At 41.9% G+C, this 15519-nt stretch overlaps 1 protein-coding gene across 1 annotated transcript in view; it reads left to right on the forward strand.

Moving 5' to 3' along the window:
* Nucleotides 1-15519, forward strand: part of PHF8 (PHD finger protein 8) — a 78845-nt gene that overhangs the window by 28669 nt on the left and 34657 nt on the right. The window contains exons 12-16 of the mRNA XM_023202474.2: nucleotides 250-353; nucleotides 4972-5150; nucleotides 5758-5843; nucleotides 7297-7430; nucleotides 8017-8330. Coding sequence (XP_023058242.1) covers nucleotides 250-353; nucleotides 4972-5150; nucleotides 5758-5843; nucleotides 7297-7430; nucleotides 8017-8330 — 817 coding nt within the window. The remainder of the gene's footprint in view (nucleotides 1-249; nucleotides 354-4971; nucleotides 5151-5757; nucleotides 5844-7296; nucleotides 7431-8016; nucleotides 8331-15519) is intronic.

Consider the following 15519-nt stretch of genomic DNA (forward strand, 5'->3'; position numbering starts at 1 on the left):
TCTGAAGATGTGCCCCCTCTTTTTTAAGGGAACATGGTTCACAAGATTGATAGGTGTCCCCTGAACCAACCACACATTTTCAAACTCCTGCTCCTGTGATCAGTGGGGTTGTGGGGGGACAGTATAGCAGAAGGCCTTGGCTCAGGTGGTTTTGACAGTGAACTGAACCACTGAAACCAGAGGGAACTTGCCATCATGATTCCCATGGGAGTCCCAGACAGGTGACAACTGAGCTTCCTACTTCTGCAGTTCAACATCACTGGTGCCTGCTTGAATGACTCAGATGATGACTCACCAGACTTGGACCTTGATGGAAATGAGAGCCCATTGGCCCTATTGATGTCTAACGGCAGGTGAGGTGGGAAGGAGGAGCACAGAGGTACTGGGACTGTCAGTGGTAATATGCCACTGAGACAGGGCATGGAATTGGAATCTAGGGGTTGGGACATGGGTAGGAGGGACTGTACTTAGGGCAATACTTAGATAATATAATGTATCATTGCTTAGTTCAGAGAACCACGGTGTGGTGTTGGAGGTGGGTAGAGGGAGAGGTCTGAAATCGAATTGGCAATCCTGAGAAAGATTTGATCGGTTCTAGAAGCTTCAGCAAGTCATTGGGAGAGAACCACTGGCAGCAGTAAGTATAGCATACTTACTAAAAGCATTAGTTTTTTCTATACCTTTTGACTTAAGATTAGATTTTTAGGAATTTATAGAAATCCTTGCACACAAGTGTGTAATGATAAATGTTCAGTGTTTGCTGCACCATTGTAATAGTAATTGGAAACATCCAAATGTTGATCAGTAAGGGCTGGATAAATGATGGTACATCTATAGAATGGAATATCATGTAGCCGTTACAAAGAATGAGACAGTTAAATATTGACACAGAAAGATGTTTAAGGTGTATTTTTAAAATCAGGTTACAAAATAATAGGAATAGTTCCATTTTTACTTTTAAAAGGGCATGTATGCACATGTGTATATGTATGCACATATGGAAAAGCCATATATAGACTTTTGTCTTTTTTGAAGAGGGAGGTTTAAAAATGGAATATACAAGCGTTAGAAATAAAAACAATGTGAAAGAGCATACAGTGAAAAATCTCACACCCATCTCTCTTTCCCTGTTTACCTTCCCATGGACAACCAATGTCAGTGGTTTCCTTCCAGAGAATATGTATGTATATTTAGGCAAATAAATAGTGTGTGTGATATATATATGTAAATACATTTTTAAAAAAAATAGAGATGGGGTCTCTGTTATTGCCCAGGCTGAGCTCTAACTCCTAGACTCAGGTGATCCTCCCACTTTGGCGTCCAAAGTGCTGGGATTACAGGTGTGAGCCACCTTGCCTGACCTAGTTACATATTTTATACTTGTTACACCAATTTTTTTTTTTTTTTTTGGGACAGAGTCTTGCTCTGTTACCCAGGCTGGAGTGCAGTGGTGTGATCTCGGCTCACTGCAACCTCTGCCCCCTCGGTTCAAGTGATTCTCATGTCTCAGCCTCCCAAATAGCTGGGACTTCAGGTGCATGCTACCACGCCCAGCTAATTTTTGTATTTTTAGTAGAGACAGGGTTTCTGCATGTTGGCCAGGCTGGTCTCGAACTCCTGGCCTCGAGTGATCTGCCCGCCTCAGTCTCCCAAAGTGCTGGGATTACAGGCATGAGCCAATGTGCCCGGCCTTGTTATACGAAGTTTTTAACAGTGGTTATCCCTGGAAAGTACTAAAGGGAAGGTAAGAGCAAATTTTCACTTGAGTAGCATTTGAATTTTGTACAATGAGCACATATTTACTTTTCTTTAAATATTTAAGTATTTACTCTTCTTTAAATAATTTTAAAAGAACAAGTTCTAAAAGAATAAAATAAAAGCTGTTTACAACAAAATTATGGACTTGGGAATCAGGCAATCCAAGGTTTAAATCCCAGCTGTGACACATATTCACTGTTCTACTTTGGCAAACTAATTAACCTATCTGAGCTTCAGTGTCCTCATTATATGTATTCTATAGTTAAAACTTACCTTAGGGTTGTTGGAGGATTAAATGAGATAATATACGTAGAATGTTAACCACAGGGCCTGCCATATAATTAATACTTAATAAATGGTAGTTCTTATAAATATGATGATGTAGAGACAAAAGAATTCTCCATGAAGATGGTGATAACGATGATGTGGCCATGACCAGAATCTAAGAAGATTGTCAGAAACCCTGAAATAACATAGAGGCAGGGAAAGCCAGTAAGGGCTATTTTCTAGATACTCAGAACACTAGACAGCAGCAGTCAAGAGCCAGGTGCAGAGTATGAACAATGTAGGAACACAAACCACAAAGGTGCCTTAATAGCTGCCTTCTAGGAAAAGGTTACCTTCAGGTCCATCTGGGCCCACCTGGGTAGAAAATAAGGGAAAAAGGAGTGAGAGTAGGGCAGATTCTGAAAGCAACAGAGCTATTCTTGGGGTTTGAGAATCCAGTTACTAAAGTGTAAGATTAGAGAGACTGTTGAATATTGCCTTTGTCCAAAACTCATGATAGGTCTCCTGGACAGGAGAAAATTCATTCCTAGGAGTCCAGCCTATAATGGCTATTGAAGGTACAATAAGACATTTCCTGCCCCTGCCTCACCCCCAGCAGTCCTTCTTGTGCTGCTGCCTATTACCCGCTACAGCATCAGAAGCTGTTAAGTGAACCCAGATAGTCAAAAGTATAGAAATATTTACAGATGATGTGATACTATCCCTGGGCTTCTCTCCAAACTTTGTGTTTTGCAGAGAGTGAGGTGTAGATGAAACAAGACTGGCTGTGTTGATAATTGCTGAAACTTAGCTGAGTGATAGGTACATGAGAATTAATTATACTTTTATATTTTTGTGCATGTTTGAAAATTTTCTTTAAAAATTTTTTAAAAATTGTTTGAGACAGGGTCTTGCTGTATTGCCCAGGCTCGAGCAGTTCTCTTGCCTCAGCCTCCTGAGTTAGCCAATACTACAGACATGCACTACCACAACCTAGCTGAAAATTTTAATTATTGGAAGTTAATAAAAGACAAGGGCATACGTAGCTGTCATTTATTGAGCATCTCCTCTGTGTCAAAGTCTGTCTTAGCTGTTTATATACACTATTTTATTTAATCCTCACAACAACCCCAAAAGTAAGTAGTAGTGTCCCCATTTTACTAATGTGAAAATTGAGAGAGAACCTTATAGTATTAGCTACATGGAGCAGTTGCCATGGATCAAGCTCTGTATCAGCTCATTTAATCCTCAACCCTCTGAGGTAGAAAATAGGTCAGTTAAATGACAGCCAATTCACTGAAAGTCAGTTTAACCAAATTACTAGTTGCTGAATGTATCAGTGTACTGATTTGCCAAAAACATGTTTCTTTTTAACTATTTATGAGGTTTTTTCCAGCAGTTCGTATTGGTTAATATCGTCTATGTGTAACAGGATTATCTAAGCCACTTTTGAGTTCTGGACAAAGGCAATGTTCATTTCAACCAGCAATCATGAGTTTCTTCACTTACTGGCCAACATTTGTTTTTTTTTTTTTCTTTTTGACTATAGCCATTCTTGTGGATGTAAAGTGTAAACCCATTGTATGTGTGTTTTTTTTTTTTTTTTTTAATAAAAATTGTGGCCCAGTACAGTGGCTCACACCTGTAATCCCAACACTTTGGGAGGCCAAGGTGGGCGGATCACTTGTTAGGAGTTTGAGACCAGTCTGGCCAACATGACGAAACCCTTGTCTGTACTAAAATTACAAAAATTAGCCAGACGTGGTGGTGGGCGCCCATAATCCCAGCTACTTGGGAGGCCGAGACAGGAGAATTGCTTGAACCTAGGAGGCGGGAGGTTGCAGTGAGCCGAGATCATGCCACTACTCCAGCCTAGGCAACAGAGCAAGACTCCATCTCAAAAAGAAAAAAAAAGCATATAAAAATTAAAATTGTCTATATTTAAGGTATACAATGTGATATTTGATAAAGTCTATACTGTGAAATGATTATGCCAGTAAAGCTAGTTAACATATGCATCACTTCACATACTTACCACGTGTTTGTGGTGAGAACACACAGGTCTACTCTCCTATGAAATTTCAAGTATCAATGCAGTTTTTTGTTTGTTTGTTTTTTGTTTTTTGAGACGGAGTCTTGCCAAGGCAAGAGAATTACTTGAACCCAGGAGGCAGAGGTTGCCATGAGCTGAGATCACGCCATTGAACTCCAGCCTGGGCGACAGAGCAAGACTCTGTCTCAAAAAAAAAAAAAAAAAAAAAAAAATTCTGGATACAAATCCTTTGCCAGATAAACGATTTCCAAATATTTTCTCTCAGTCTGTGGCTTTTATTTTATTTTCTTAATGGTTTCTTTTGAAATACAAAATTTTTAATTTTACTTAATCCCAGGTTATAATGGTATTTTTCTGTGTTTTACTCTAGTTTTATAGTTTTAGGTTTTACATTTAGATCTATGATGCATTTTACATTAATTTTTGTATATGATGTGAGGTAAGGGTCCACATTTATTTCTTTGTACCCATTTTTCTCAGCAACTTTTACTGAAAAAACCATCCTTTCCCCTACTGAGCTGCTTTGGCACCTTTTGTCAAAAATCATTTGATCATAAATTTAAGGGTTTATTCGGAACTCAAAGTTCTTTTCCACTGATCTGTATGTCTGTCTGTATGCTGATATCACATTGCCTTGATTACCATAGCTTTAGAGTAAATCTTGGGATTGAACAGTATAAGTCCTCCAATATTGTTCTTTTTCAAAATTATTTTGTCTGTGTTAGGTCCTTTATATGTCCAAGTATGTTTTACTATCAACTTTTTATTTAAAAAGCTGGCTGGATTTTGATAGGGATTGTATTGAATCCGTAGGTCAATGTAGAGAGAATTGCTGTCTTGCTAGCGACTAACAATATTGCTAGTGACTGTTTTTATGTTCTCCTTCCCTTCAGTACGAAAAGGGTGAAGTGCTTATCCAAATCTCGGCGAACCAAAATAGCAAAGAAGGTAGACAAGGCTAGACTGGTGGCAGAACAGGTGATAGAAGATGAATTTGACTTGGATTCAGATGATGAGCTGCAGATTGACGAGAGATTGGGAAAGGAGAAGGCGACCCTGATAATAAGACCAAGTGTGTGTCTGTTCTTTCTTTTTCCTCCCCTACCCATCTTTTGTTTGTTTGTTTGTTTTGAGACGGAGTTTCGCTCTTGTTGCCCAGGCTGGAGTGCAATGGCGCGATCTTGGCTCACTATAACATCCGCCTCCCGGGTTCAAGTGATTCTCGTGCCTCAGCCTCCTGAGTAGCTGGGATTACAGGCATGTGCCACTATGCCTGGCTAATTTTGTATTTTTAGTAGAGATGGGATTTCACTATGTCGATCAGGCTGATCTGGAACTCCTGACCTCAGGTGATCCACCCGCCTCAGCCTCCCAGAGTGCTGGGATTACAGGTGCAAGGCACCACGCCCAGCCCTTGCCCGTTTTATATTTGTTTTTGGCCCTCTTAATAGACTTAAGACCTTAGGCCTAAGCTTGTTGACATTCTGCTATACTATGTTCTGTAGGCCTTCATTGTTTCCTTTGTTCTAAAGATTTATTTATCACCTGATCCCTAACCTCTCTAAATTAGTCATCTGAGGTCATTACTTCCAAGAAAATTAGTCTTATTTTTTTCTTCTGGGTATTTGGCTTAAATGCTAATCATAGCTTCCTAATAAGTGCATTCCATTGTTTTCTAGAATTTCCCCGGAAATTGCCCCGTGCGAAGCCTTGCTCTGACCCCAACCGAGTTCGTGAACCAGGAGAAGTTGAGTTTGACATTGAGGTAGGATTCTGCCCTGGATCTAGTCTTCTGCTCATTCTGGTGATAGAGACAGAAGACAGATTGTCATTCTAGTTGGGGGATATGCAGGGAGGAAGACATCCTATGCATTCATTTCCTGAATAATTTATTTATTATTATTATTATTTTTTTGAGACAGAGTCTCTTCGCTCTGTTGCCCAGGCTGGGGTACAATGGTATGATCATGGTTCACAGCAGTCTTGACTTCCGAGGCCAGCTCAGCCTCCCTAGTAGCTGGGACCACAGGCTCACACCACCAACGTAGCTAATTCTTTTCAATTTTTTTTTTTTGTAGAGATAGGGTCTCGCTGTGTTGCCCAGGCTGGTCTCAAACTCCTGGGCTCATGTGATCTTTTGCCTTGACCTCCCAAAGTGCTGGAATCACAGGGTGAGCCACTGCAGTGAAGTATTTATTAAGTGAAAGAGTGTGTGCGAAGTGCTGCTGAGCATGTAAATGGAAGATTTCAATTTAGTTGAAATACCTTAAACATCCTTTAATACAGAGTAGAATAAAAGTCAGTGTGGGCCGGGCATGGTGGCTCATGCCTGTAATCCCAGTACTTTGGGAGGCTGTGGTGGGCATATCATGAGGTCAAGAGATTGAGACCATCCTGGCCAACATGGTGAAACCCCGTCTCTGCTAAAAAATTAGCTGGGCGTGGTGGCACACCCCTGTAGTCCCAGCTACTTGGGAGGCTGAGGCAGAAGAATCGCTTGAACCCAGGAGACAGAGGTTGCAGTGAGCCGAGATCGTGCCACTGCACTCCAGCCTGGCGACAGAATGAGACTACGTCTCAAAAAAATAAAAAAATAAAAAATCAGCCAGGTGCGGTGGCTCATACCTGTAATTCCAGCACTTTGGGAGGCCGAGGCAGGTGGATCACGAGGTCAGGAGATCGAGACCATCCTGGCTAGCACGATGAAACCCCGTCTCTACTAAAAATACAAAAAAACAAAATTAGCCGGGCGTGGTGGTGGACGCCTGTAGTCCCAGCTACTCGGGAGGCTGAGGCAGGAGAATGATGTGAACCCGGGAGGTGGAGCTTGCAGTGAGTCGAGATCGCGCCATTGCACTCCAGCCTGGGTGACAGAGCAAGACTCTGTCTCAGAAAAAAAAAAAATAAGTAAATAAAAACTTAAAAGTCAGTGTGATGTAGCAGAAAGAGTATGTGATAAGGAGTATGTGATGTGACCTTACACAAATTATTTAACTTCCCTGAGCCTTAGTTTTCTTATCTGTTTAAAATGGGAGTATACTACCTACCTCACAGAGATGCCTTGGAAATTAAGATAAAAAATGAATATTCTGCTTAATACTTGGTCTATACGTGGTGCTCAGAAGATATTAGTATCAGGAGTCAGATCATCACCCCTATATTGGGGCCTTACCAGACCAATCCTGGGTAGCTGAGGTGATACACTCTCTCTCCAACAGGAGGACTACACAACAGATGAGGACATGGTGGAAGGGGTTGAAGGCAAGCTTGGGAATGGTAGTGGCGCTGGTGGCATTCTTGATCTGCTCAAGGCCAGCAGGCAGGTGGGGGGACCTGACTATGCTGCCCTCACGTGAGTACTGGCTTTTATCTCCCCTTTCCAGGCTATCAGACAGCAACCCCCGCTCCCGCCCAAGGTGCCAGGTCAGCCAATCAGTAGATGTTTATAGAGCCATTTAAAGGGACAAAGAATTATCCAGGACATTTGGGTGAAAGAATAAAGTAGGCATGAAACCTGTCCTAAGGAACTTAAGATCTGATGGCAATAAGATGTATAGACTTCAAGAGGAATCAATTTTGGGCACTTAGGAAGTTGGGAAGAGGGGCTGGAAGAGTCATGCAAGGAGAATTGTTACAAAAACAATGAAAGGAAAGAATGCAGCGTGTATAAACAGGGAGGTGTGCCCCTTTTTTGCCACCTTGCCTGCTGTCTGTGGAGAAACTTAAGGCAACAAGGACTGGCTTTTCATGAAAACAATCTATGATACTGTCTTGATCCTTAAGCTTAATTCCAAACTTTTCACTTAGGATGATTCTCCCCTTTTTCCTCCCACCTTGATCCTCATAGCTGTTGTCCCTGCTCCCTCAGTATTCTGATGACCGGTTTACTCTGACAGCTAAAAACAACTGCCTCAGTATTTCTCCTCTGTCCCTTGCAGTGAGGCCCCAGCTTCTCCCAGCACTCAGGAGGCCATCCAGGGCATGCTGTGCATGGCCAACCTGCAGTCCTCATCATCCTCACTGGCTACCTCCAGCCTGCAGGCCTGGTGGACCGGAGGGCAGGATCGAAGCAGTGGGAGCTCCAGCAGTGGGCTGGGCACAGTGTCTAACAGTTCTGCTTCCCAGCGCACCCCAGGGAAGCGGCCCATCAAGCGGCCAGCATACTGGAGAACCGAGAGCGAGGAGGAGGAGGAGAACGCCAGTCTGGATGAACAGGACAGCTTGGGAGCATGCTTCAAGGACGCAGAGTATAGTAAGGGCAGCTAAGCACATGGGTTCAGGCCAGAAGGGGTCTCCTCAGTCCCAGTCTCCATCCTCGGCCCAATAGAGGACAGTTTGTAGCGAGCAAAGTCCTGGTCTTAAGCCTGATACTTAGTTTCTCTAAGCTGTATTTTCCTAATTTGTAAAATGGGAATATCTCACAGGTTAATGTTAAGAATTTGAGATTATGCTTACACAGATCATCTGGCACAGTTTCTTGCTCATGGGAAGCCTTCAAAAAATGGTAGTTATAATTTGCTCTCATCTGTTTTTACTAATGTCCAACCTTTACCGCTGGTGACTCTTTTTTTCTCTTGCCTGTTTGACTACCATCATCTGTGTCATTAGTGTCCTGTGTTGGCCAGTTTGTCCCTTTTGCAAAGATACATAATGACCTTTCAGTGGGCTTTTTACATTTTAAGAGATGACTCCTTTTTTTAATCCAAGATTTTATTGAGTACCACAATGTATAAGGCACTCTTGTATAATACAGGTGACTGTATAATGTAAGTGCTTTTTGTTTTATTTTGTTTTTTGAGACAGAATCTCCCTCATTAGCCCAGGGTGGAGTGCAGTGATGCCATCTCAGCTGACTGCCACCTCCGCCTCCCGGGTTCAAGCAATTCTCATGCCTCAGCCTCCCAAGTAGCTGGGATTACAGGTGTGCACCATCACTTCACGCCTGGCTAATTTTTGTATTTTTACTAGAGACAAGGTTTTGTCATGTTGGCTAGGGTGATCTCGAACTTCTGGCCTCAAGTGATCTGCCCGCCTGCCTTGGCATCCCAAAGTGCTGGGATTATAGGCATGAGCCATCACTCTCGGCCATTGTTTTAATATTTCAAAAGTTAAACAAATATGGTTAACTCTTGCTGACCAAAATTGAAGACAGAGAAAGCAAAAATTCTTTTTGACTAACAGTCTTTCCTCTCTGAGCCCAAAGACAACCTTTGTCATCATTTTCACTTATACCTTTTATTTTGTTGTGTTTACATTCTTACGTAGACAGAAGTATAGTTCTATTTAGTCTGTGTGGTTCTGCAACTTGCTTAGTTTTCTTTCAATGTCAGTACAGAGATATACTTTATCAATACATAGAGATATATCTGTTGCATGTGTTCTGTAATATAGAAATATATCATATGTTTAATCATTCCCTACTGATTGACATTTAAGTTGTTTCTAAGTTTTTACTTTTACTAACAACACTGCAATGAAAATTCTTACAATAACCTTTTGTGCCTATGTGCCAGTTAATATTTTTCTAGGGGGGATAGACATAGTGCCAAATTTCCCTCCAAAAGGGCCAGTATATGATCAGTGTATGAAACATACCTGTTTGCCCATAGCCTTACCAGCAGTGGATACTATCAGCCTTTTTAATTTTTGCCAATCCTATGGCAAAAGATGGTGTCTGTTTTATGTGTTTCTTGACTCTTTATTCCTTTTCTGTGAATTTTCCATTCAGTCTTTCACCCGTTTTTCTATTGGGATGTTTTGTTTTTCTTATTGATTTGTAAGAGTTCTTTATATATTCTAGATGTGTTGGAGTAGTTTTTGTATATTCTGGATATATTGAAAAATACTTCCTTTTAGGTTTGTGTTTAATTTTATTATGTCTTTCTAGCATGTAGATGATTTTGATTTTTACAGTGTCATCTTTATCAATTTTTTTTTTTTTTTTAAGACAGTCTCACTCTGTCACCCAGGCTGAAGTGCAGTGGTACAATCATGGCTCATTGCAGCCTCGACCTCTGCAATCCCATCTCAACCTCCCTGGTAGATGGGACCATAGGTGCATGCCACCACACCCAGCTTATTTTTTGTACAGATGGGGTTTCGCCATGTTGCCCAGGCTGGTCTCTCAAACTCCTGGGCTCAAGTGATCCTCCTGCCTTGGTCTCCCAAAGTGCTGGGATTATAGGCGTGAGCCACTGCATCCAGCCATGTTTATCAGTTGTTAATAGTTTTTTGTATTTTATGTTTTGATTAAGAAGGCCTTCTTATATTTTCCCCTAAAACTTACATAGGAGTTAAAATTTTAGCTCTTTATCTGGAATTAAGTTTCTGTGAATTGTGGGAGGTTAGAATCTAACTTTATTTTTTTCCATATTAGTAGTCATTTCCCCCAACACCGTTTATTGACTAGTTCATCATTATCCCCCTGAGTTGAAGTTCTACCTTTGTCACAAACTGAATTCCCAAATATATGGGGATTTGTTTTCCACTCTAGTCCAAGTTCTGTGCCTTAACAGCTATATGACCTTGGCCAGGCTAGTTAACCTCTCTATGCCTCTCTGTGGTAGTCATGCCTACCTCATATGTTGTTGTGAGAGTTAAATAAATATACAGAAAGCACTTAAAACATTGCCCAGGCCGGGCGCGGTGGCTCAAGTCTGTAATCCCAGCACTTTGGGAGATCGAGACGGGCGGATCACGAGGTCAGGAGATCGAGACCATCCTGGCTAACACGGTGAAACCCCGTCTCTACTAGAAATACAAAACCTAGCCAGGTGAGGTGGCGGGCGCCGGTAGTCCCAGCTACTTGGGAGGCTGAGGCAGGAGAATGGCATAAACCTGGGAGGCGGAGCTTGCAGTGAGCTGGGATCCGGCCACTGCACTCCAGCCTGGGCGACAGAGCGAGATTCCGTCTCAAAAAAAAAAAAAAAACATTGCCCAGCACATATAAGTAACTGCTATGTATTAGATACTATTAATATTATTCTGTTCCATAAAATCAACTTGTCAAAACAAATTTTTATTTTACCAAACAGATGCTAAAAAAGAAAATGAAAATCAACTTGTCTATTCCTGTGACAATAACATGTAGGTTAGTTACCACAGACTTTGTTTCTGGTAGAGCACATCCCCTCTACAGACCTTGCTGTGAACCTGAGGAGACCACAGATGCTCACTAAGACTCTCATCTTTGAGCTAAGCTTTGATTTGTTTTAGGGACATGCCAGGTTCCCCTGGCCACCCACTCTACCGTGAGCAGTCAAATCACATTGACCTGCAGCTAAGACATCTGGATTTGATTTAACCACTCCTCTTAGAACAGCTCACTCAGCCTCTCCTCCCTCCTTCCCCTCGCTGCTTTGCCCTGCAACCTTGGAAAGGCAGCTTACCAAGGAGAGACCTCCCTACTTGTTCTTATTTTTCCAGAATTTTGAGGCTGCTGTTGAGCTTTTTCTATTCCAGATGAATTTTAGAATCGGCTTTTCAAAGGATTGCATGATGTTTGTGGATTAATTTATGGAGACATATCTTTCATCAGAGGCCTTTCGGCTATACTGGGATTTGTACATTCCTGAATATAACCTCGTGTCCTGAAAATTTGTGCACTAAAAACAATAAGGCATGCAAAAAGAGATTAGGGCCACAGCCCTCAAAATCTATGTGACTTTGAAGCCAAAATGCAGACTCAAATAATAGCAGTCCTAAGTTAGAGCCCAGTGGCATTCATACCTGGCATTATAGTCAGTGGCTTCTCTATGGCCTTAAGCTCTGGACTCAGACTTCCTCTTTCCAAATCTGGATTTTTGAGGGCATTTGGTTAAATAGATAGCAGCTTCATCAAATTAAAATCTGATCCAGGGCCTAGTCCCTATCAATCTTTTTTGACAAAACAAAAAAACCCAGGGGGAAATGTCTTTGCAACTTCATCTGCTCGGTCAGATAGCCTATCCCATCAGAACTAAATTTTGTAGAAAATAGAGTCACCATTTACTTTTTCTCTGATAGGCAAACTTATGTGATTTTTAGTTTTTGTCTGTACATCGTCTTATGTTGCTAAGGCTTTCTCTGTAGTTGTGAAAAAAACCTACCACTGATTGGTTGTAAACAACTACGGAAAATTGTTTTTGAACTGGTACAACTTCTGAACAGCTTTGAAATCATTGTTTTGTCTTTTCTTTTTTCTTCCTTTTTTTGAGACCGAGTCTCACTTTGTCGCCCAGGCTGGAGTGAAGTGGTGTGATCTGGGCTCACTGCAACCTCTGTCTTCCTGGTTCAAACAGTTCTCCTGCCTTGGCCTCCCAAGTAGCTGGGATTACAGGCACACACCACCACGTCTGGCTGATTTTTTGTATTTTTAGTAGAGACGGGGTTTCACCACGTTGGCCAGGCTGGTCTCGAACTCCTGACCTCAAGTGATCCACCTGCCTCAGCCTTCCAAAGTGCTGGAATTACAGGCGTGAGCCACCAGGCCCAACCAGACATCTTTCTCTTATTTACCTTTTTGGTATGAGCAGCAGCCATCTTATGTTTCTGTCTTCAAATGTGGTCTGTCTCTATTTATTCATGTCTTCTTGTATGTATCTCTTCTTTGGTCTATTTCTTCAGTTTAGGAATTTTATTTTGGTTCATAAAAGTGGCATCTTTTTATGTATTACATTTTCTAATTGGCTATTGCTAATAAGGAGGAAAATAGTTGATTCTTTCCCATATCAATCCTGTGTTGGACTACCTTATTATACTGTTATTAGTTCTATTTGTTTTCAGTTCATTGTCTTGATTTCTTGAGGTGGATGATCTGTGTGTCCTGTATTAGTTTGATAGGGCTGCCATAACAAAATATCACAGACTGGGTGGCTTAAACAACAGAAAGTTATTTCCTTACACTACTGGCAGCTGAAAGTTGAAGATCAAGGTGCCGGCAGAGTTGGTTTCTCCTGAGGTCTCTCTGCTTGGCTTGCAGATGGCCTTCCTCTTGCTGCCTCTTCCTGTGGTTGTACCTCTGTGCATACACGCCGATGGTGTCTCTCTGTGTGTCCTAATCACCACCTCTTATAAGATCACCAGTCAGATTGGTTTAGGGTCTACCCTAATGGTCTTTTTTAAACTTAATTACCTCTTTAAAAGCCCTATCTCTAAATATAGTTACATTCTGAATACTAGGGGGTAGGTCTTCACCATATGAATTTCAGGGGGCACCGTTCGGCCCATAATATCTTCCTCCTTTCCAGTATTCATACCTCTAACTTCCAGTTTTATTACAGTGTTGAGTCATAGTGGTGATGGGGGCATCCTTGTGCTGTTTTCAGACTTTAAAGGGAATACTGCCAGTCTTTCTCCACTCAATATGTAGGTCTCTGATAGACTACTCTCATAGAGTTCGGGGGAGTCTCTAGCTATTTATTTACTCATTTAGACGCAGTCTTGCTCTGTCACCCAGGCTGGAGTGCAGTAGCGCAATTTCGGCTCACCGTAGCCTCCCTCCTGAGCTCAAGTGATCCTCCCACCTCAGCTTCCCGAGTAGCTGGGACTACAGGCGCACGCCACCACTCCTGGCTAATTTTTGTGTTTTTAGTGGAAACAGTGTTTTGCCATGTTACCCAGGCTAGCTTTATTTTAAAAGGCTTTTATTTGTTTTAAAATCAAGAATCATATTAGGTTTTATCAAATAATGTTGGCATATTTGGACATAAATACATAGTTTTTCTGTTAATTTGTTAATACAGAGACATTAATAGAATTACTCATTTTGAATCGTTACTTTCATGAGATTAGCTGTACTTGGTCATGGTGTTTAACAATAGTTCGTTTAGTTTATTTGATTGCTAGTCATTTCAAAAACTAGTTTTTTGACTTTATTGATCATCTCTAGTGTTTGGTATTTTATTCTCTTTTTAAATTTTCTGTATTCAACATCTTGAGTTGAAAGCTCTGTTGACGTATTTTCAATCTGCTTTTTGGTAAAGCGTTTTTTAAATTTTGTTTTTATTTATTTATTTATTTATTTTTGGGACAGAGTCTCGCTCTGTCACCCAGGCTGGAGTGCAGAGGTGCGATCTCGGCTCACTGCAACCTCTGCCTCCCGGGTTCAAGCGATTCTTCTGCCTCAGCCTCCTAAGTAGCTGGGGTTACAGGCGTACGCCACCATGCCCAGCTAATTTTGTGTATTTTTAGTTGAGACGGGGCTTCGCCATGTTGGCCAGGCTGGTCTCAAACTCCTGACCTCACATGATCTGCCCACCTCAGCCTCCCAAAGTGCTGAGATTATAGGTGTGACCCACCACGTCTGGCCTGAAATTTTATTTTTTTAATTAACATGAAGTAAAATTGACTCTCTTGGTATACACATGTTCATATTCTTCCAGCCACCATAATCAGGATACAGAGCCCTTTGATCATTCCCTAACCTCCTTTGTGTTACTACCCCCTTTGTAGTCATGCCTTGCCTCTACTCCTGGGCAACCACTGATCTCTCTGTCACTGTGGTTTTGCCTTTGCCAGAATGTCATATAAATGGAATTATGCAGTATGTAATATTTTGAGACTGGCATCTTTTGCTTACCATAATGCCCTTTTTGTTGTTGTTGTTGAGATGGAGCCTCGCACTGTTGCCTGGGCTGGAGGGCAATGGCACGATCTCGGCTCACTGCAACCTCCACCTCCTGGATTCACAAGATTCTCCTGCCTCAGCCCCCCGAGTAGCTGGGATTAAAGGCACACACCACCACACCCAGCTAATTTTTTGTATTCTTAGTAGAGACGGGGTTTCACTATGTTGGCCAGACTGGTCTTGATCTCCTGACCTCGTGATCCACCTGTCTCAGCCTCCCGAAGTGCTGGAATTACAGGCATAAGCCCCCACACCTGGCCCAGCATAATGCCTTTAATATTCATTCATGTTGTTGCATATCAAAAACTTGTTCTTTTTTATTGCTGAGTAATATTCCATTGTATGGATATACCCATTGAATGTCATTTTGGTTGTTTCCACTTTGGGGTGATTACAAATACAGCTGCTGTGAACATTCAGGTATAGGTTCTTGTGTGAATATGAGTTTTCATTTTTCTAGGATAAATACCCAGGAATGAGATTCCTGGGCAGTACGGGCAGTGGATGTTTTAACTTTACAAGAAAATACTGGCTGGGCGTGGTGGCTTGCGCCTATAATCCCAGCACTTTGGGAGGCCAAGGCGGGTGGATCACGAGGTCAGGAGCTCGAGACCAGCCTGGCCAATATGGTGAAACCCCGTCTCTACTAAAAATACAAAAAAATTAGCTAGGTGCAGTGGCACGTGCCTGTAGTCCCAGCTACTTAGGAGGCTGAGGCAGAAGAGTCACTTGAACCTGGGAGGTGGAGGTTGCAGTGAACCGAGATTGCGCCACTGCACTCCAGCCTGGGGGACAGAGTGAGACTCCCATCTCAAAAAAAAAAAAAAAAAAAAAA

This window comes from Piliocolobus tephrosceles, chromosome 12 (genome assembly GCF_002776525.5).
Source record: "Piliocolobus tephrosceles isolate RC106 chromosome 12, ASM277652v3, whole genome shotgun sequence".
Taxonomy (NCBI): Eukaryota; Metazoa; Chordata; class Mammalia; order Primates; family Cercopithecidae; genus Piliocolobus; species Piliocolobus tephrosceles.